The sequence below is a fragment of the Panthera onca genome, chromosome B4 (assembly GCF_046562875.1).
Source record: "Panthera onca isolate mPanOnc1 chromosome B4, mPanOnc1 haplotype 2, whole genome shotgun sequence".
NCBI classification, from domain to species: Eukaryota; Metazoa; Chordata; class Mammalia; order Carnivora; family Felidae; genus Panthera; species Panthera onca.
In genome coordinates, this window is record NC_138345.1 from 80,560,527 (window position 1) to 80,582,698 (window position 22,172).

At 42.7% G+C, this 22,172-nt stretch overlaps 1 protein-coding gene across 2 annotated transcripts in view; it reads right to left on the reverse strand.

Moving 5' to 3' along the window:
• Positions 1-1,546: 1,546 nt before the first annotated feature.
• Positions 1,547-22,172, reverse strand: part of TESPA1 (thymocyte expressed, positive selection associated 1) — a 42,198-nt gene continuing 21,572 nt past the window's right edge. Inside the window, exons 2-10 of one of the 2 annotated variants that reach the window (XM_060657372.3) lie at positions 19,028-19,244; positions 18,041-18,083; positions 12,446-12,495; positions 11,743-11,796; positions 10,941-10,977; positions 10,581-10,679; positions 8,849-9,057; positions 5,544-6,345; positions 1,547-4,415 (exon numbers count right to left, since the gene is read on the reverse strand). In XM_060657372.3, the coding sequence (XP_060513355.1) occupies positions 4,328-4,415; positions 5,544-6,345; positions 8,849-9,057; positions 10,581-10,679; positions 10,941-10,977; positions 11,743-11,796; positions 12,446-12,495; positions 18,041-18,083; positions 19,028-19,190 (1,545 nt within the window). In that variant the 5' untranslated portion in view covers positions 19,191-19,244 and the 3' untranslated portion in view covers positions 1,547-4,327. Of the gene's footprint in view, positions 4,416-4,600; positions 6,346-8,848; positions 9,058-10,580; positions 10,680-10,940; positions 10,978-11,742; positions 11,797-12,445; positions 12,496-18,040; positions 18,084-19,027; positions 19,245-22,172 lie in introns of those variants that run through there. The other variant, XM_060657369.3, reaches the window with a different exon arrangement.

A 22,172-nucleotide genomic window follows, 5' to 3' on the forward strand; every position in this document is an offset into this window, starting at 1 on the left:
CTCCAGGTATGATCCCTTTGCAGATAGAATATATTTGAGCCTGTGCCCACCCCCCCCCCCCAATCTGGCTCTGCCTTTTATAAATGTGATAGAGGTCAACAGCTTAAATTTCTGCAACAGGGCACAAATGGAAAGGGCTATGCATTCGAAAGTCTTGAGTGTGGTGCAAGTTATGAGGCATGATGAGGGTCATCCTTTCCTAGGATCTGGGAGGAAGATTAAGACTTCTTCTCTGACAGAGACTAAGTGAAAGCTGATAGCTGGGGACAAGATCCTTTTTTAAGGTGTCCGTGGGCTAACTACAGAAAAGCACTCACCTTATGTAGATGAATTAGAAAAAAAAAAAAAGGAACTCCACTTAGAAGATAAAGACCTTTGAGATTTTGGATGGTAAGCACAGGAGAGCTGGATTTCCACCCCCGCTTGCCTCTTTGAGTATTTTTGTGCATTGTGAGGACTGTACAACTGGACTCAATGTCTGGCTGGGGGCTGCTATCCCTTCCTACCCAGGCTCACACCCCTCTCATGCCTGATGACGAGTAGCAGGTGAACACGAAGCTTGATACGGAGCTCCTGGGAGATCATTCGTCCTTGGGAGATCATTCGTCCTTGGGAGAGATAATTACAGGTCCTGGAGGCAGACTAGCTCTGCCTTAGAAGGTGGTGAGTGAACTTCCCCCTTCCATATTTATCACACAGTCTTTAATCTTGGCAGTCCTGAGGTGCTTTCACAGGTATTGCCCCCTTCTTGTGATGTCTTAAAGGATGATAGAGGAGTGAATAGAGAGAGATAATTCATAGCTTTGTGAAAAGACGATGAAACAAATTTATGGAACGCCCAAAAGATTTGGGAACCACCATGGCCCGCTTGCCAAAGGCTGTGTCAGTGAAGCAGAGATCTCGGAGTCTTCTAGGAAATCATAGAAGGGCAACCTGCAAAATCATTTCCTCAACTACTCGAGAGAGTTAAGTGCATTTAATTCCTAAAGTTGCTGTGTTTCACTGAATCTGAGAAACCATCTTTTGCAAGACTCCTTTATTTTATATTTCACTAAGGAGGAATAAAAAATAGACATCGGCACTGTCAGTTGTAAGACCCATTCTATTTCAGAGATATTAAAATGTGGAAAAATGCAGTCTTTAGAATAAGGGAAATACATCATTTTTAACCACATGTCCCTGGCAGAAAACAGAATCTGATTCCTTATCTAAAATTTACAACTCCTAACAATACTTTTTCCCTGTAGGACAGTTTTGTGAGAGGAACCGGTGTCCCGGGTGTTGTAGGTACTGCCCAGAAAGTATAACATCATAGAACCTGCACACGGCCTGCTTTGCCGGACATCTTGGCATTTTCTTGTGTGAGGCTGACATCTGCTGGACAAATAACACTTGCGCAAAGCTTTGTATTTCAGAGTAAATTAAGTCAGTGGCAAAGAAACCTAGCTGTGGAGCACAGACTCCGCAGTTTCTATTTTAACGTGGTAAGTCTAGCAATTAATTTCCTTTTCAAATTTGTATGCTGTGGCTGAGTCTGAGTTAGCTATAGAATGAAAACTTACCCCCAGTGTATCTTTAATATGTGAGGAGTAAGCCCTTTAATGAAAGCAGTTATTCTTTTTTTTTTTGTTTTAATATTTTTTTTTAATGTTTATTCACTTTTTGAGAGACAGAGACAGAGTGTGAGCAGGGTTGGGGCAGAGAGAGAGGGCGACACGGATTTCGAAGCAGGCTCCAGGCTCTGAGCTGTCAGCACAGAGCCCGACAGGGAGGCTTGAACTCACAGACCGTGAGATCATGACCTGAGCCGAAGTCAGGCGCTCAACCGACTGAGCCACCCAGGCGCCCCATGAAAGCAGTTATTCTTAATCCTCACGGTGCACTGAGATCATTGTGATGGACCGTTTGTAAAGTGGCATGACAACCCTCCCATCCACATGGTTTTTTGCAGTGTGATCTTGCCACTCCTATTAAAAAATAGAGTCTGGGGATGCCTGGGTGGCTAAGTCGGTTAAGCGTCTGACTTCGGCTCATGTCATGATCTTGTGGTTCATGAGTTTGAGACCTATGTTGAGCTCTGTGCTGACAGCTCAGAGTCTGGAGCCTGCTTCGGATTCTGTGTCTCCCTCTCTCTCTCCGTCCTACCCACTCACACTCTGTCTCCCTCTGTCTCTCAAAAATGAATAAAAATGTAAAAAAAAAAAAAAAAAAAGTCTGTTTTTCCTTCCCTTTGAATTCAGTTTGGTCTTGTGACTTGATTTGACCAATAACATGTGGTAAAGGGGACGTTGTGAAACTTGCAACATACCCGTAAATAGAAGCATTGGAATTTCAGTTTTTGATGAATTTAGGAATTCAGCAAAATAGGAAAGACAAGCTAGACTATCAAAGAAAGACACACCACATGGAGAGGGCTCCCTTTGACAGTCAAAACTAAGGTTCCAGACGTGTGGGGGAGTCCATTTTTGACCTTCCAATCCAGCCCAACCAAATAGTCCAAAACAGCTGCATAAGTGAGCCCAGGTGAGACAAACAGGGGAATCTTCCAGTAAACCCACAAAATAGTGAGAAATAAGAACGTTTTCTTTAAGCCACTACCTTTTAGATGGTTTGCTATGCAGCAATAGGAAAGCTTTAAAAGAAGAATAAACGATGCCCAAGTCCAAACCTTAGAGATTTGCATTTAACTCTATTGGTTGGAGTCCAGGAAATAGCAATTAAAAAAAACCTTGTAGGACTGAGAATCACTGATCTAAATATTTTATGCCCATGAATACCTTTTCTAAAATCAGCAACACCATTGTTGTTCTAATATGTTACATTGCCTTCACGAACTCTCTATAAGGGGTTGAAACTCTACATAAATGTCCAATCCATGCACACACACACAATTATTATTAGTCTCCTCTTATGTAGGATAAAATTAAAGTTAAGTGATTTTTACAAGATCATTGAGTATAGAATGGGTCATTTGACTCCATATCCTAAACTTCTCCCAACTATATATAATATATTGCTGCCTTCTGATATTTACTTCTTTTGTGAGTGACTACTGTATACATACAATTTATATATCTGGAGATGAAAGTAATGAGTAAGAGAGAAAGAAAAGCAACTAGGGCTCTACAATCACAGAAAGTTAGAAGAGCTAGAAATGTAAAGATCTCTGTGATTCTGGACAAGTAACACAGTAAATTTCGAGTACTGACCCAAAATGACTATTGGGCAAGGAAGTGCAGTCAATAGTACTAAGAGATTCAAAATGGAAGGAACTCTAAGCAAGACTCATTGACTTAATTCAAGAAGGATTTCAAGTCCTGCTATCTTAGAAAAATAATTTTTTCCTGATGCCATCTTCTCTATGGTCCTAGGGGATAGGTGGTAAAGACTACAGGAGCCTCACTTATACTTAGTTTAAATAATGAATCTTTAGCCAAAGCGTTCAAAGTTAATGAACACAGTTAAGTGACACAGTTAATACTCAAACTCGCATTGAAAGGAAAGACATTTTAGCTGCAATAACCACCTATGTGAGATTTGTTATCCTTCTTTGACAAGGGAAGGAGAACTGTGGACATCAGACCTACTGGAAGGAGCTCAGAGTTTAGGGGAACATAGCTGCGAGATACACGGGGTCTTCCCCATGTGGTGATGTGGGCTGATTAGAATGTAGCCCTAAGCAGGAGCCAGGACATAGCTCTTTATGGTTAAAAACTCCGGCAATGCTTCTCAAACTTCAGCATGCAAATAAACCACCTAAGGGTCTTGATAAAACTGTGATTCCTGAGATCTGGGGTGGGGTCTGAGATTCTACATTTCTAACAAAATCCCAAGTGATGCTATAGGGCTGCCAGTCTGCAGGCTACGTTTGGAATATGAAGGTTATACAGAATTTACCCCAGAACAGTTCTCAGACTGTGATTACAAGACCAGTGGCATCAGCATCACCTGGGAATTTGTTACAAATGCGAATTCTTGGGCCCTGTCCAGGGCTACTCAATCAGAAACTCTGGGATTTGGGCCCAGACATCTGTAGTTCAATAAGCCCTCCAGGTGATTCTGATGCTGAAGTCTGAGAACCACTGAACTAAAGAAGTATCTAACCAGCCATAGTAGAATCACCTGAGGGGCTTAAAAACAAAAGGTCAGGCACTGGTTTCCATGCCACGTCAATTAAATCAGAATCACAGGATGTGAGACCCTTCGTCATGGGTATTTAAAAAAATTTTCCTGGGCAATCACAATATGCAGCCAGGTCTGAGAATCACTGCCTGAGGGAGGGCAGAAGGGAAAGAGAGAGAGAGAGAGAGAGGAGGGAGAGACCCACTTACTGCCTGAGTCTTTGCCGGCACATCTGGTACAGGTGGGGGTGTCTGGGACTGTTGGGCCGGCAGCTCTCTTCGTCCTCACTATGGCTTTGCACCTGTAACCAAGATCCCAGCAGAACCCAGAGCCAGTGGGGAAAGGTGTTGGGTGGCAGGTGGCCATAGGGGAAAGAGGCTGAGTGTACTTGAGAGACTTGGATTCTTCTGTCTTGGCAGGAATGTGGTAGTGAGGAACGCAGGAGCTGAGGTGCAGCTCTATGTCCAGTGAGAGGTGACATGCATGCAAACGATATTACAAATCATCACAGCTTCTCTTTGTGGCAAGGGTCTGAGAACTTTCCCAAGAGAGCTCAGCATTTGATGGCAGTACTGTCTATAGTCCCAGGCAAGAGAGGTCTTAGGTTTTTGAGAGTCCACAGGATGAAGAGTTGGTGGACCTACATGATATGCCCACCTGGATCCTGCACTACCCCTTCTAGAACATGTTCCGGTTACAAAGGATGCCCAGATATTTTGCTCAGATGGCTTCAAGGCTTCTTCAGGGAATTGCACTGGTTTTGCCTGATATCTGTTGTCTTAAAAGGTTAACCTCTGGACTAACGTATGCACTCCTAGGCATGAGTGATGACCAGCGGATGGCTATTTTTGTGAGTAGATGGCTATTTTGTGTGTGTAGCTTTTGGATATGCAGGCTGGGGTGCTCACACATCTATAAGCAAAGTCTTTGTGGTTTAGGACAGATCTGGGCGTGGGAAGAGAAGGTGACAGTCCAGGAACTAGGGAGTGGCTCTGCCCACACTGCTGTGTTCTAGCACAGAAATCCAAAGAGTCTGAGAATTTAAATTTGAACCTGGACTTCCAGGTCTTTATGGTTACATATTTATTGATGTAGAAGAGAACATACTTTATTTCATAGTGTTTAGCTTAGTGTATAATCGACCTCTATACTCTTGTGCTGATCCCACAAATGATAGACAGGTGTGCTTGATGAGAAACTTCAGTGAAGATCAGATCAGATGAGGAATTAGAAAAGTTCTGGAAACCTGGATGCTCTTAAGAAATCACACCTATTAATCCTTCTCCATTAACCTACTCCCAAAAGTTTCCGAATGTAGTTCAAGAATTGGGATATCTGGCGAGGACAGGGAGCCTGGATTCCCTTTACCCAATGGCAAGGATACAAAGCCTTTCTCTGCCAGCCTCTCTCCTGCCCCCAACCCTCTCATGTCCTCCAAGTCACAAGTGTCCTGCAGCTGCTGGGTTAGAGATGGGTGCAGTGCTGGGTGCTCTTGGCTCTGCTGGATGATGGACAAGTCCAATGACTTAACCATCCTGCTCATGGGATTCTCCTGAAACAGGCTCTTTCTTGCTCTGCTCTTTCTTTTCCAGAAAGTCGCATCCTTGGCTAAATGGACTTCCTTACTGGTGGCCTGTAGACCCCACAGCTCTCTCTTCACCTGTGCAGGGTCTGTGCTCCACTGTAGATCTGCTTTGGGCAAAGAATGTGTGCAACAGGTTGCCTCTGGGTTCGAATCCAGAGTTTGTGATGGTGTTTGCATTGTGGATATCCCCTGCTGTGTTTCCTCTTTATGGCAAAGGGCACATGGACCAGAAGAAGTGGGCAGCTTTGTGTCCCTGGTGGGAGGAACAGGATCTTCCTCTGAGCCTGGCCCAAACCCAAGGTCTTGTTGGAAGACCAGTTTATCTCCTCTCACTCTGTCCATCACTTCCCATACCACTTGGTCCAAACTGTTCTTTTTGGTGATATTATGGGGTGCTGATAGCCGGTCTCGGGGACATGTATACAGGCACATCTTGGAGATGGCTTTCCGGAGGCGCTCTCTGGGTGACTGAGGTTCAGGTTGTGGAGCCAGAATCTTGATGGATGGCACATCAGGGTTGCAGTTCCAGAACATGTGGGATGGTGTGAACTTTTGGACAGGTGTCTTAGACACATAGGAGTAGAGACAGAAGAAGGCATCAGCAGTGACGGCCAGTGTTTGCACCTGCTTAAACCTGCCTGGGCACAAGGGTTAAAGATGGTGAATCTGGGGGTCATCAGTAAATTATCCCTTGTATATCTTCCTTCAATAGCCTTCCCAAGGCTCAAAATTCAGAAAGAAGATGCCATATTTCCCAGCAGTGTTTCTCCCATTTAGATTTCTCACACCCAGGATCCCCCTTCTTCACTTTCTTGACTTCTTCAACGTTTTTTTTTTTTTTTTTTTTAATTTATTTTTGGGACAGAGAGAGACAGAGCATGAACGGGGGAGGGGCAGAGAGAGAGGGAGACACAGAATCGGAAACAGGCTCCAGGCTCCGAGCCATCAGCCCAGAGCCTGACGCGGGGCTCGAACTCACGGACCGCGAGATCGTGACCTGGCTGAAGTCGGACGCTTAACCGACTGAGCCACCCAGGCGCCCCACTTTCTTGACTTCTTGATTCACCATCCTGAATAGATGATTTCCTTCAGCCCAAAAATTAATTCTGTATGGGATGAGGAGCTTTTCTGCATCCTGATTTAACATATCCTTTCTGATGTCAGTATATTCTAAACAATGGCTTCTAGTACTGTTTGCTTTAGATGACAAACATGACAAAAAAGGACAAAATCAACATCATTTTCTTAGTAACAAAACTTTAGGGTTCTAGAAGGCTTCTGGACAGCGACAAATTTGAAGAATGGCAATTATTAGCCAGTGGACTAGGGTACAGAAATTTAGATGGACTATATCATTTTTTTAAAAGTAAACACTACACCCAATGTGGGGCTCCTATTCATGGACTATATCATTTTATTAGACCTTGCTTCACAAAGTGTGGTCCCTGGTCCAGAAGCATGGGCACTGCTTAGGAACCCGTTATAAATGTAGAATCTCAGACTGTATCTCAAGCATTTTAATAATCTCCTTTGGTAATTCATGCGCATATCCATGTTTGAAAAGCACTGTGATAAACCATACGTCTATTACGGTGTAAAACTTCCAAAAGGCAAGAATCATGTTCCTCTTCTCTAGTCTGTTCTTCCAGAATTTAACATCTAATTATGTACTTGGCACTTAAAATAAATTCAATAAATTATCCTCTAATTTTAGTGTGCATAAGAATCATCTAAGGTTGTGAAAATACTCCAACTCAAAATCATTGTTGCAGCAGGTCGAACTCAGGAATGTAATTTTACCAAGATTATTTCAAGTTGAATCTGATGCAAAGACTCTGAAACAACACTGTCAGAAACACAATCATGTTGAGGATGTCACAGAATATAATTTGAAACATAATCTAACATATAGAGTCAAATAGAGGGGCACCTGGGTGGCTCAGCTGGTTAAGCGTCTGACTCTTGATTTTGGCTCAGGTCATGATTTCATGGTTTGTGAGACTGAATTCCATGCCAGGCTCCTTTCTGACAGAACAGAGCCTGCTTGGGATCCTATCTCTCTCTCTCTCTCTCTCTCTCTCTCTGCCCCATCCCTGCTTGTGCTTGCTGTATCTCTCTCTCTCTCTCTCTCTCTCTCTCTCAAAATAAATAAACATTAAAAAAAGAATCAAATAGAGTCTTTTATCCCTCATCCAGCTAGAGAAGTCCTCTCATATCTTTGCTTAGTATGGAATCAGGACAATTTAAATAATTGTTACCCTGGATGTGGTCTAAGGATTACACATAAGAATCCTGTGTGCTTGTTTAAAATAAATACTCCTGGGGCGCTTGAGTGGCTCGGTCGGTTAAGCATCCGACTTCGGCTCAGGTCATGATCTTGCAGTTCGTGAGTTCGAGCCCCGCGTCGGGCTCTGTGCTGACCGCTCGGAGCCTGGAGCCTGCTTCGGATTCTGTGTCTCCCTCTCTTTCTGTCCCTCCCCTGCTCATGCTCTGTCTCTCTCTGTCTCAAAAATAAATAAAACATTAAAATTTAAAAAATAAAATAAAATAAATACTCCTGAGCCTCCCCTCTGTGGAAAAAAAAAAGCCTATGAATATGAATGTTTTATAAAGTCTCTGGACAATCTAACATATTTAACTTTGAGAACAATTGCCCTAAAGGGAAGTGATTTTAATACAGTGGCTATAAATGAGGAACGTTCTATTGTTCCAACTGATGAGAACAATTGCCCTAAAGGGAAGTGATTTTAATACAGTGGCTATAAATGAGGAACGTTCTATTGTTCCAACTGATGAGAACAATTGCCCTAAAGGGAAGTGATTTTAATACAGTGGCTATAAATGAGGAACATTCTATCATTCCAACTGAGAAATAAAAATGGGGATAAGAGGTAAAAACATTGTTCTCATTTGATTCAGCTAAAGGAGAGAAGGCCTAAGAAAGTAATAGTGATATGAAGTGTCTTCAAGACTATTTCTTTAAGAGGGAGAGGCATACATCAAAATTCTCCACATTGAAAACAGCAGAAAGGAAATAGACACAAGAAACAAAGGGTCGGTGAAACTGACCAAGAGGAAGTAGCATCTAGAGCCACTGTTGTGAATGGCGGCGAAGTAGAGCGGGCCTATGGTAACACTCACTGGCCAGCATGAGGCAAGGGTCCTCCGTCTCAACCCTCCGCACCTGGGCCTTCAGGAAGAGTTGGAAATCAATGCCTTTGGCCTGAGAAGGGGTAGTGAAAAATCGGGCGGGAATCCGAGAATTGTCCTTGTGGTCCTCTTGGCCAAAGCCCAGACTGAAGAGGATGTCTTCTGCATCTTCTTGCACCTTGTCCAGAATCTCAGAGATGCTGAAAGGAGGGAGGTTCGGTAAATAGGGGCAACTCTGAGTTTCAAGGTCATCCAGAGTACCTAATAAAATTGTCAGAAGACTTACATACCTTCCTGATTCTTTCTCTAGCTTCCATTTTGACTTTGAGAAAAGCTTTCCCTTCTGTGAACCTACATTTTTGGTCTGAACATGAGAATTACAACCCAGCCCTGGTTTAAAAATCCAATTAGACTCTATCATAGTACTTTAAACATCACAGATGAATGAAAATTTGCTATGAGAGGGATATAAAAAATTGAAAACATCATAGATTTAAAGAAATCTTATGGTTATGGGTTATTAATCAGTCAGTTCCCACCTGCACATACTATGATTTCGCTGGCTTTTGCCAAATGCTTTGTGGCTTGCTACTCAACTTACCCTGATGGTTGTGTGGGACAACGAGGCACTGAGTGTGTAAGAAACACAAAACTCATTTTATCCTTACCCTGAGGTAAAAATTAACCAATGTTCAAAACCTGATTTTGTAGCACTATTTTTTTCAGGACAGAAACCCTGCATTACAGAAGATCAAGCATTCTCTGTCTCTCTCAGTGTGGCACTAACATGTCTCTACATCCAAAGCTGTGTACCACCAAGCTGGTGACACTAGAGCTCAATAACTATGCATTCCACATGAATAAGTCATGGGGATGAAAAGTACAGGATAGGGGATATAGTCGGTAATATTGTAACAGCATTGTTATGGTGACAGATGGTTACCACACTTATCCTATCTTATACAGTGTAATGTGTAGAAGTGTTGAATCACTATGTTACACACATGAAACTAATATAATATTGTATGTCAAGCATATTTCAGTAAAAAAGTACAGATATCTGAGTCTCCAGAGATTCTGACTCAACTGAAGTGGGATGTGGCCAGGGTAGAGGCTTAGTGAGGACAAATCACTAAAGATAGGCACATGGCTAATAAATCTGAGAACTGGGTCTCAAATTCAAACCTTGACACCAAATTCCAAACACTTGTTATCACACTGCTTTGTTTTTCATAACTTTCCACCTTCAAGTTGTTTGTGTTTGTCTTTTGTTCACCCTACTTGACTGGAGCTCCTGGGGGCAAGCACTTTGCTTCACGTTTTCAAATTTCACATAGTCATTGCCCCATCTGCATAAGGGGATACAAAATTGCCTGAGTGAATCAATATTTAATTGCTTCATTCAATCAACAAATCAATCAATCAATGCATTTACCGTAAACAATTGCTATAAGTCTAGGAACTGTGGTGATACCCATACTACACCTCCTGGGGTACAAGTTCACCTCTGTTTGACACAGCATTCCAGCTCTGAGCCATGGATTCCTCTGCACTGCCCCCTGCCCGTTGTTCTTGAAGCAAATGTGGACATACTTCTCAAGTACGTGACTGCATAGAATCTCCAGTAAGGTATCCAAGAAAAAATGGGCAAGGGTTCTTGGTTCCATTCTCTTCTGCCTCTCCTCTTCCCCACTCGTACAACCCTGCCACACCTGGTATCTACCTTGAACTAGTCTTGTTGGTCCCACTGGTCATGCTGCTGGAAGCCAAACTGCAGCCAAGATCCAGTAGCTGGAAGGGCCGGGCTGTCTCCAGGAGACTCCTGCAGGGATAAGAGCTGATGTCACATGACTCTTGTCAGCAGTCTACATCCTGGTTCCAAGACGTGCTCTGCTGGGCATATTTACCCCCCTGCTGTGTACCTTCTACCGTCTACTGCACAAACTCAGTCTAGGGCCTCATTCCTGGTTGGAAAATCTCACCCTTTAGCTCTTTGTGTTTGATCTCTTTGACTCTGACACCTACCCTAGTTCAGTAGCTCCTGACAGAGACATCATTCAGTCTGGGTGACCCTAACACTTACCTGGAGAAGACTTTGCCATTGGCGGCCAGCAGTATGGCTGGGCAAGGAACAAAAAGGCAAAAAGAAAGTTAGAAGGGAAAATGAAAATCACCTATGCTGCCTCTCTGAACTTAAAACTCAGCCCCCTCCATTCCTCTCTGCCACTACTACAGGCTTGCTGAACCCCATGAACTCTGCTCTTCACGGGAGTATCTAAAGATCATCAAACATAGACCTGGAAGGGAGGCAGACATGGCAGAGAACAAGTGGCCCTAAGCCTCTGAACTTATAAAAACCATGACTGGTGTCTAGGCCAGAGTTTCTCTGTCCTGAGGAGGGTAACATCATTCAGCCTTCTAGGCTAGTGTTCCTTCCCCACAGGGTGAGTCTCTACAGGTCCCGGGAGACACTGGTACATTGCAATACCTCCATCCTTTATTTAAACCATCATCTTCTTGCAGGCAATCTCTCTCTTATACCCAGTATTTAGTCTGCTTTATGCTTCCTATACAGATTCAATGATGTCTGGGCAGCCAATGTTATGGTGATTTTATACGTAATCTTCCCAGGAGCCAAATGAAAGCCCTCATGATGGACTGGTAGGCATCATGTGAGGTTGGTGAGGAAGTATGTCTGGACACATGATGCTTTATGAGTTTTACCTTACGTCATAACGAGACTGCTTTTTTTCCTACAGATAAGACCCCAGTGAATGGGTTTCTTTTTTCCACAGTTCTCCCTTTGCATTCTACCCTTTCATTTCTTAAGTATCTAATGTATAACCTCTTTTTTGATTCCAACATCAGAGAGCTGTGCCACTTACCCTCTGCTCCTAGGGTCAAATCATCTTCGAAGCTGGTTCCATGGCTGAGGCACCCTGTGGAATAAGGCAAAGGTCACAGAAAACAGGCTTACACACACATGCACACACACACACACACACACACACACACACACACACACATTTATATACACGAACATCTATAAACACATAATCACATCAGACATCACATGTTTGCAAAACTCCCCCCAGCTATACATACACTACTTCAGAAATCACATTTGTATTTTGATTTAGAAAGACTGAAACAATCACCTGTAATTAACCTGTCTCCTATATCACATAGTCATGTACACGATCCTCTGTCAGGTAGTGAGCACACGGAGGTGTGTACTCACACTCACACGCATAAACACACACATCTTATAAAGCTCTTTTCCTGTAACGGTGGTTGGTAGCTGAACAACCACTAACAGAAGATAATCTTTGAGTACTAGTCAGCCTGTCAGCTGAGCCAACGCTTACTCTATCTTTTGGACCTCGTAGACTGCCTTGTGACTACTAATAGGTGTTTTATAGACAGTTAAAAGGCAGTCAGCATTCTTATATGTGCATATGTGTGTGCATGTATATATACTCTCTCTCTCTCTCTCTCACACACACACACACACACACACACACACACACAGCCATGTCACTGTCCAGATAGAAGAATAATAGAAGAAAGAAGAGAGCCTATACTCACCACTGTAGCCTGACTGTCCTGTTTCCTCAAAAAACCCTTCTTCAGAGTACCTGAGGAGCAAAAATGAGGGTTGAAGCCACTACATTTTCCAAGGTGCTTTTCCTCAAATAAATCTCACAAGTTCACGTAATTTTCCAATGCGAACCAGCAGTACTTAACTGCCTTTATGTTGAAGAAAGCTAAGACAGAGTGGCTAGTTGACAAATTCGTAGAAGTAGTCAGGGGAAGTGGGACTAGGGTGCACTGTATTTTAGATTGTGCTGCTATTGTACTGACCACTCCGTCCAAAGTCAGCTCAGAAAGCGACAAGTCTGCAGTTGCTAGGTAAAACAGGAAAGAAAAAACAGAGAAACAAAACCAGAGAAATACATTTATAGTAGCAGTGCTTAGGGGTGCCATAATTTCCACATGACAGATACAAGTGTTGATAGTTTTCAACTTGTAGGAGGAGGTCAACTTGACTCCCCACACCCTCTTCCTTCTCTCTGAGCCATGATCATATCTCTCAGGAAGCAGCAGAAACTGCGTTTTGGTTAGAGATTCTGATTTTACATTTTGAGGTATGGTCTTATCAAACATTTACCATCTCCACAAGAGGGACAGACAGAAATCAGCATACTTGCTAGTGAGAAACAACTCAGTTTTACCAACCAGGAAGAATTCTGTGTCTGAAACAGGTGATTGCATTCCTGCTTCCTGGCTGCTGTGCTGTTCTCAGATATTGCATAAGAGGATGTGGATACCTAGATATGTCCGCTTCCAAGGACTAATATGTTGTGAGTTTTACAGCGTTCATTTTCCTGAAAGTTTTTAAACGGGAAGTTGCACATGATGCTTTGAATCTAACCTCAGTATGTAATCACTCAGTGAAATGTTTAATTACTCATTGATGGTAATGAGTTTACTAACTGAACACCCATAGATCAAGTTGTGTTTGAGTTTTGCAAAATAAATCACTGCATATATAGACATCTTTTATTGGCACCTTCCTTTCAATAGTGGAAAATCAGTCATGTTTTCCAAAATCTGTATTTTTACGTCTTCATGAAAAAAAAAACTGCACATCAAGGTACATTATAAAATAATGTAATACACAAGCTAATTAAGGATGGTTAACTCTCATATGATTTCACTCATACGTGAAATTTAAGAAACAAAACAGATGAACATAAGGGAAGGGAAGGAAAAATAAGATAAAAGTCAAACCGTAAGAGAGTCTTAAATACAGAGAACAAACTGAGGGTTGCTGGAAGGCTAGTGGGGGGCGGGATGGGCTAAATGGGTGGTGGGCATTAAGGAAGGGACTTGTTGGGATGAGCACTGGGTATTATTTGTAAGTGATGAACCACTAAATTCTACTCCTGAAACCTACACCACACGATATGTTAACTAACTTGAATTAAAATAAAAAAAAAAAAAGAATGGGTAACTCTATAAATGTGCTTCTCTTCCTAACAGATGACACAAAAATATATTTTAATATAATATTATGAACATATATGTTAGTATATACACTATTAAAAATATCAGTATAAATTTATATTTACTATTACTACTAAAGAACCACAACATATAAAGTCAACTATTAGAATAGTGAGGTTGACTATTGCATTTAATGCTTGTGATGTAGCTACATGTAATGGAAGTATCAAAGCCCTCCAGAACTGGGAGACACCAAATCTCTATTGTAAAATGGACAAATCGTATGATAAATTAATGCTTCACAACGACAAAAAAGAATGAACATTTAACAGGAGACCTACCCTCAACAAACTTCGAAGCACACAATACTGCATTGTTAACAATACTGCACTGTTAATATAGGCACTATGTTGTGTAGAGCTCTAAGACTCACTCATCTAGTGTAACTGAAACTTATACGTGTTGAGCTGTACTACAGTTATATTAAAAACAAAAATTCAATTGATATGTATGCTATACTTCAATAAAATTTACTTTAAAGAATACCGCAGGTAAAATTTCTGGGGTGTCCAAGCACAACTCAGTGCTATTCACTAAATACGAGGTTTTGTTGGGTGTTCAGCCTACATGTCTCTTCTCTGGTTGTGCCCTGGCAGGCATGTTCATATTCTCTATATGAGGACCAGCCCAGGATGAGCTTTGGGACAGTAGGCTGTGTGTAGGTGGAATCTACTATAGAAGTACGGACATGAGTCTGGATCTACTGATTGACCCGAAGATGACTGAAAACTTCATGACCATCACCCAAGTACCAGGCCTTTCGTGTATTAATGCTTAGGACATAAAACCCATGACTAGGAACTAGATCCGTAGCTGCTCCTCTCTGTCTTGCACTGAAAGATCCCTTTGCATCATCTCAAGTCTGAAATAGGAGAGCCAAGGTACTGTTTGTCTTGTATAGCGAGTTCCTAAGCAGAAGTAGGAGGGAGGATCGGATTGTGAAAAGAAGGATGTGACTCTTTTTAGCTTCTTCCAGCAATTTCCATAGATCTTGCCTGTGAGATTTAAGCTCAAGTCCACACAGATGATTTCTGGGCTCCCAACCCTACCTCTCATGATGCACAAGCAACACACTCATATCCTAGAAACCCCCCTGGGAGCTTTAAGAGGAGAAAGAAAAAGGAGAGGCATAGTTTGTGAAGATATACATGATCTAGACCTGCAGCAGAATGGTCTGCCACTGGATTCAATACACTGAGAGACACTGACACTAAATTACTCAGGAAGTTGGCAGGTTTTCCTGGAGAGCCTGTCAGAAAACAAAACCGTGTTGCTATCGGAGAATGTTTATTTGGCACTGGAAAGAAAATGGAAACCATAGAGCCTTGAAATAAAATTTGAGAAGTGCGGCCAAGCACCTGTCAACAGAGTGGACAGGTATCCGGTGAATATGGGCTCCTCGTTCATCTTGTCTCGTCTGTGGTCTTGGCAGCCTAAGAATCGAACACTGTGGTGACTCAGAAAGTCATATCTGGAATGCATTTTCCCTATCTTCTTCAATGTCTATTACCAAAATCAAGTGTTCTCTCGCTACCGTCAATCATCCTTAACCTTTAATTTTTCTAATTGTTTCATATAACTAAAAAGTATTACATTGTATTAGGGAGGATTCAAAAATAGATATAATTGGAAATATTTTATAAACCTAATAATTCCCCCTCCAGAGACAAATGTAGTTTTTTTAAGTTTATTTATTTATATTGAGAGAGAGAGGCAGAGAGAGGAGAGAGAGAGAACCCCAAGCAGGCTCTGCATTCTTGGCACAGAGCCCAGTGTGGGGCTTGAACTCATAAACCGTGAGATCATGAGCTGAGTCGAAATCAAGAGTCGAATGCTTAACTGACTGAGTCACCCAGGCACCCTGACAAATGTGTATTAAGAGATTTTCCTGTGGGCTTTTTAAAGTTTCACTATTAAAATTTTTTCAACACATCAAAAGGTAAAGAAAAAATGACAGATACCTTGCACTTGCCACCCTACTTTCACACCTGTAAGCATTCTGTCATATTTGTTCCTGAACTCTCTTAATAAAAATAAAAATATAATATTAAAAATATAACTACAGCCTCATTTTACTCCCATTCCTTCCCAGAGGTGACCACTATCCTCGAGTTGGCATGTATCCCTTCTGCACATACTTTTCTGAGAAATAAAGAGATTTAGACAGACAGATGCTAAGTATATAGGCAGGTCTATTTTGTGAAATTTTCAAGTAGCACAAAGCCCCTCCTTTATAAACCTCACCGCTCACGTATTATTACAGAGCATAAAGCATTTGTGCATATACTATATCATTTAAATCTCACAATAAACATTGAAACTTTATTATTATTCTAGGTCTCTACTTTCTAGGCAAGGAGTCTGAAATAGAAGGAGTGTTGATTGTTTTTTTACAGGTGGTTCCACAGATAGTTAGCACAACTTTTGGCTCAAATCCTGGAGCCTTTTTACTCACCAGACTATTTTTTTCAGCCCATGTTTTGTTTAGGGTTTATTTTTGTAAAATATGGGGGGGAACGTAATTTCTGGAGTTTACAATCTTCTGTTTCTGTGAATTTATTTTTCCAGCTGGAATGTAGTATGTTTTGAGTCAAGGAGCATATTTTAAACTACTTGGCCCCCTCTGAGGGCATTTAGACGATCAGACATTATCAGCAAATATGCTGTCAACAATTACTGATGAATTTAAATTGACTCAAGAATAGTTCATGATAGAAAGACCAGGAGCTGACTGGTTCTCCAGTAGGTATCAGGTGAGGCGTTCTAAACCCTAGGACAGTTGTGATGCACCAAAAAATGCCAGCATTCCTATTACCACCACCCCTTCAACTTTCTGAACTTTGAGGACCCTTTACTGACTTTGAAGTCAATGAATTGTGAACCAGATTAGGACAAGAAGGACAATATGTTTTGTAAACCACAAAACCACAAAATAAATCCCTCCTGGCATTACCTTCTGGGGCAGAATTGAAATAAATAACCTTAGATGATTCATTTCCTACCAAATAAGCAAGGATGGGTTTATTGATATGTTAACAGGTCCCCAGACTTTATAGATTGAAGGCCATATAAAGTTTGAAACATAAGGGGAACTAAGGAGCTGCATTCTCAGCATCATCACACAGAGGATCAGGATTAAGTAGGGCATAGAAGCTTTCCCTCTGGGTAGACTGAGCCTACTTAAAAGTAGGGTTAGGGTTAGGGTTAGGTACTGATGAGGTGTGGGGTCTCCTATTTTACTGTTTCTGAGGAGAGAGATACTGCATTTTGCCCTGAAGTACCTTCTCCAGTTCTGGTTTCAATGACTGGGGTAAACCGACAGCCTGTCTTCCTGCGTTCTGTAGTAGAAATTAACACAGTGATGAATTCCTATGATGATAAGAACAATGAGGTTTCTGAGAAATATCATACGATTTCACTCATATGTGGAATTTAGGAAACAAAACAGATGAACTTAGGGGAAGGGAAGGAAAATAAGATAAAAAGAGAGGGAGTCAAACCATATGAGACTCTTAAATACAGAGAACAAACTGAGGGTTGCTGGAGGGTTGGTGGGTGGGGGTATGGGCTAGATGGGTGATGGGCATTAAGGAGGGCATTTGTTGAGATGAGCATTGGGTGTGATATGTAAGTGATGAATCAGTGGGTTCTACTCCAGAAACCAATACTGCACTGCATGTGAACTAACTTGATTTTAAATAAGTTAAAAAAAAAAAAAAAAAAGGACAATTGGGTTTCTAACTCCTGTTTTGTTATACAGTGTCAGACTTCAGTCTGAAGAAGAAGCAATGGAGGAGGGATCTGAAAAGCCCGGACAGTGCCCTTAACTGCAGATGTCCATCATTCTGGACTATAGACCGCATCCAGTCTGGATTTCCAGGCCTCCGCTCCTAACTTAGTCTCCGCCCAGAGCTGTGCTTCATTCATGGCCCACTCCCCACATTCGCCCCAAACCCTTGCAATCCACACCCCCACCCCGGCCATTTCCACCTCACATCTAACCATGAAGCCCAGTCAAACCCGTTTCGCTGTCTCTGAGCTCCCAAGAGTCAGGGCCTGTTCGCAGATTTAGCCATCCACCCCACTCACTGTCACCGCCCGTCTGGCACTTACCCGCAGTCCTGTAGCCAGTCTTCAATCTTACTGATCGGATTCCCTGGAAATAGCAGAGAGCAGATCGCCGTGAGAGCTAAAGGAGGCCAGGCTTCCTCCCTGCAACTCAGCCTGTTCTGCAAGTTTGTCCTTATGTAAGCCGTACCATGACCCCTTTCCCCCCACAAAGCTTTTCTGTAAGAGATGAGAGAATTCTCCCATGTATAAAAATAGTGGGTGTTTCTTCTCTCTCTGCTTCCCGCCCCCTTCTGCCTGGATTGTGGAAAATGCCCAGGATGGCAGGCCCACGGCTCCCTTTTCCTCAAGGTTTGGGAACAGGGGTGGATTCTTCTCTAACAAAATTTAAAAAATAATAATAATAAAAAGAAAAAGACAACAAAAAAATCAGAATTTTGTGCTTACACTTTTGTTTTCTGCCAAATAAGCAAGGATGGATTTATTTATATAAAAGTTTTTTTGTTTTTTTTTTTAACTCTTAGGTCTACAGTCTCATTTGAACCTCTAAGAAGCTGTGAGAGGCACATAGAAAACGTACTACCACGACTTGAGGTATGACCACTTCAATCAGACAAACACGCCTGTGAGAGGTAAGTGACTAGCCAAAGGTCACACAGCTCCCTAGCAGCGGAGTTGAAGTCAGAGTCTCAGCATCCACTTGAGTGTAACCTTGTTGCACAGACAAAATAAAAATGCCCCAAAGCATTCAAGAGAACCCTGACCTCAGGCCCTCATAGCCCGGGATGATGCAACAATGTGCTTTCTTTTTCCTCATCTTATGCCTATCTCTCTCTCTCTCCCACAATCTATATCTTGTATCATTTCACTCTTCTTCCTTTAAACTCATTAAACCCATCAAAATGAGCCTCCCTGAAGGCCTAGCCTCACCCAGGAAACCACTGCCCACGCTCTGCAGACCTGTGCCCGTGGGCACATTTTCCCCAGCACCAGGCGATGTGGAAGTCTATTTGTGGTCTAACTGCCTCTTACCTTCCTGGAAAACGTCATCCAGGCTGGAAGGCTCAGGATCTGAGACATCTTGCAGGATGGCCCCAGCCTCCTCTTCCAAGACCTGGGTCTGCCAGTGGCGGCTCTGCCGGAGCCAGGCCCGCCGCTTCTCCCAGGACGTGGGGCTCAGCACAGAGCCCTCCATGGCCCTGGCTCAGACTTCAGGGCCTCCCGCCACGTAATGCTGTTCTTCTGAGAGCTGAAACACAGTGATAGCCCCCTCATCGTCCGTTCAGAAGCCACCCCAGGGTTGCCCCACAACTCCCCAGCTCTGCATCAAGGAGCATGACCTCTGTGCCCATCCAGGAAGAGGGAGGAGATGTCCAGCCCTTCCTCTGTCTTCCAAAAGAAAAAAAAAAAAATGTTCTGAAATATACCAGGGCAAGTCTTTCAAATCAGCAAATCTGGCAATTTCGAACATCTTATGATGTAAAGGACACTGAGAAAGTTCTTCTAACATAAAAGAACTGCTACTTCTCATGAAAGTTGACATACTATATTAAAAAACAACTTTTGGGGGCATGTAGGTGGCTCAGTCAGTTGAGTGTCTGACTCTTAACTTTGGCTCACGTCATAATCCCAGGGTTGTGGGATCTGTGCTGAGTGAGGAGCTTGGTTAAGATTTTCTCTCTCTCTCTCTCTCTCACTCTCTCTCCCTCTGCCCCTCTCCCCTGCTGGTGTGCGTGCTCTCTGTGTAAAACAAAACAAAACAAAACAAAATAAAACAAAACAAAATAAACTCTCTCTAATCCTTAATGATGTTGCCTCTCAGAAGCTTCCATTAAAATTAGAATATCTTTAGGGGTGCCTGGGTGGCTCAGTCAGTTGGGCATCTGACTTTGGCTCAAGTCATGATCTCACGGTTTGTGAGTTCGAGCCCCGCGTCGGGCTCTGTTCTGACAGCTCAGAGCCTGGAGCTTGCTTCACTTCTGTGTCTCCTTCTCTCGCTGCCCCTCCCCCACTTGCACTCTGTCTCTCTCTGTCTCTCAAAAATAGATAAATGTTAAAAAAAATTAGAATATCTTTACATTTGCAATGTATACAATTCACTTTATTTGATCTTCATAGAGATGCATGAAGAATTTCCAGGTCTGAAAGGTTAAACAACTTTTTCTAAGGTGCCACAGCCAAGATGTCACTCCAGCTACAGTCATTCTGAGTTTGTTGTTTGTTTTGTTTCGTTTCCTGTTTTATGTATTAGGGATCCGCATAAGATTTCTCTTGGAAAAGAATTCCCATAATACAAACAACAAGGAGATGTGGCCTTATGCAATTAGCAGTCACAACCTCCAGGATCATTACTTTCTGATTTGTCAACCTGGGTTTCTCCATAGCTATGAGTTAACGCCTTGGTTCATCAATGCATTTATATATTTTTTTCTTTTTTCTTTGTTTTTAGTTTTTATTTTAGAGAGGCGGGGTGGGGGGAGGGAGAGGGAGAGAGAATACTAAGCAGGCTCCATGCTGACGTGGGGCTCAGCCCCACAGCTGTTGAGACCATGACCTGAGCCAAAGTCGAATCAGAGGTTCAACCGACTGAGCCATCCAGTTGCCCCAATGCATTCATATTTCATTTAACACTGCCCACTCAACATCTCTTGTGTTCCTCCCAAAGATGCATTCTGATGGCACTAGCCACTTATTTAAAGAGGAAGAAGGAGGGGAAAAAATCACTCAGCTGTCCAAATAGAGCTTACAAAGCCTTGAGGCTGATGTACCTAGAGGTACATTCACTGGCTTATACTCTGTCCTACCTCTTCCCTCCTGCTACTCTCACTCAGCCCGTACGGTGAACAAGTAGAAGTGGGACCAGAGCTCTTCGGGGTCTCATCTGTCTCCTCCCCAGAGCTGCCACCAACAGCTTATTCTTCATCGCTGTGCTTTTGTTAGAGCAAGGGAGGGGTGCCTGGGTGGTTCAGTCCACTGAGTGTCCAACTTTGGCTCAGGTCATGACCTCACAGTCCGTGAGTTCCAGCCCCATGTCAGTCTCTGTGCTGACAGCTCAGAGCCTGGAGCCTGCTTGGGATTCTGTGTCTCCCTCTCTCTCTGCCCCTTCCCTGCTCATGCTCTGCCTGTCTCTCTCTCCCTCTCTCTTTCAAAAAATAAATAAACATTAAAAAAATTTTTTTAATTGTTGGAGCAAAGGAAAACAACAGAAAAAGAATAAGAATGCCAGTTTCCTTAGACTTCTTATTCTTCAAGGACTTAAAAACGAGATCATTAGGGAGGTATTCAACAATTTAGGCCCTAAAACAGCTATTTTTGAGAAGAACATCCGGAACATAAGATGCCTTCCTAGGGCAATGAAATTGTTTTGGATGCCTCTGCTTGCTACAGACAAAACATATCCAGAGACAAAGAATACATAGTTACTGTTGTCTGAGCTAAATTCTTTCACTTCGTGTCCAGCCCAACAGCAAAAATATCCTCCAAGGAGAGACAGCAGCCGGCACTTTGAGAAGTTGTTAACCCAGAGCACCCGGCTCTTCATCCACTGTTTGTGCCTTTTAAGGCAAATTAAATGAATAAATTAAGCTTGTGACGCAGAGAAGCCACAAAGAGGCGGTGCAGAAAAAAACTTGTCCTTTAGACAGAGATGCTGTGAGGTGATAAAAAGGAGGATGAAATTACCACTAGGAAGAACTGAGGAAAAGAGTCTAAAAAGCTTTGACTGGGGTTTATTTACCAAGTTCTTCACCTTCAAAATATTGAATAGGTTGGTGTTAGTTGGTCCAAAGAAGAAAACATCAAAGGCTGACTTGCCTACTGTCTTTAATTCCCAGAGTAAATGGACCTCATCTCAAACACAAGAATTCTTCAGCTCACAAAGGAGAGGTTTTTTTTGGCGATGAGGGGGATTTAAAAGGAAGGCAGCAGGGCAGGAAAAAAGGAGGGGAGGAAGAAGTGAAGAAAGGAAGAAAGGAAGGAAGGAGGGAAGGAAGGAAGGAGGGAAGGGAAGAGGGAGAGAGGGAGGGAGGGAAGGAGAAGGAGGGAGGAGAGGAAAGAGGGAGGGAGGAGAAAAAGGAGGGAAGGAAAGAAGGAAAGAAAGAATATATGACTCCCACACTTTACTCTGCCACTTGCTAGTGGTATGGCCTTGGAAATTTCAGTCCATTTCTCTGTTCTC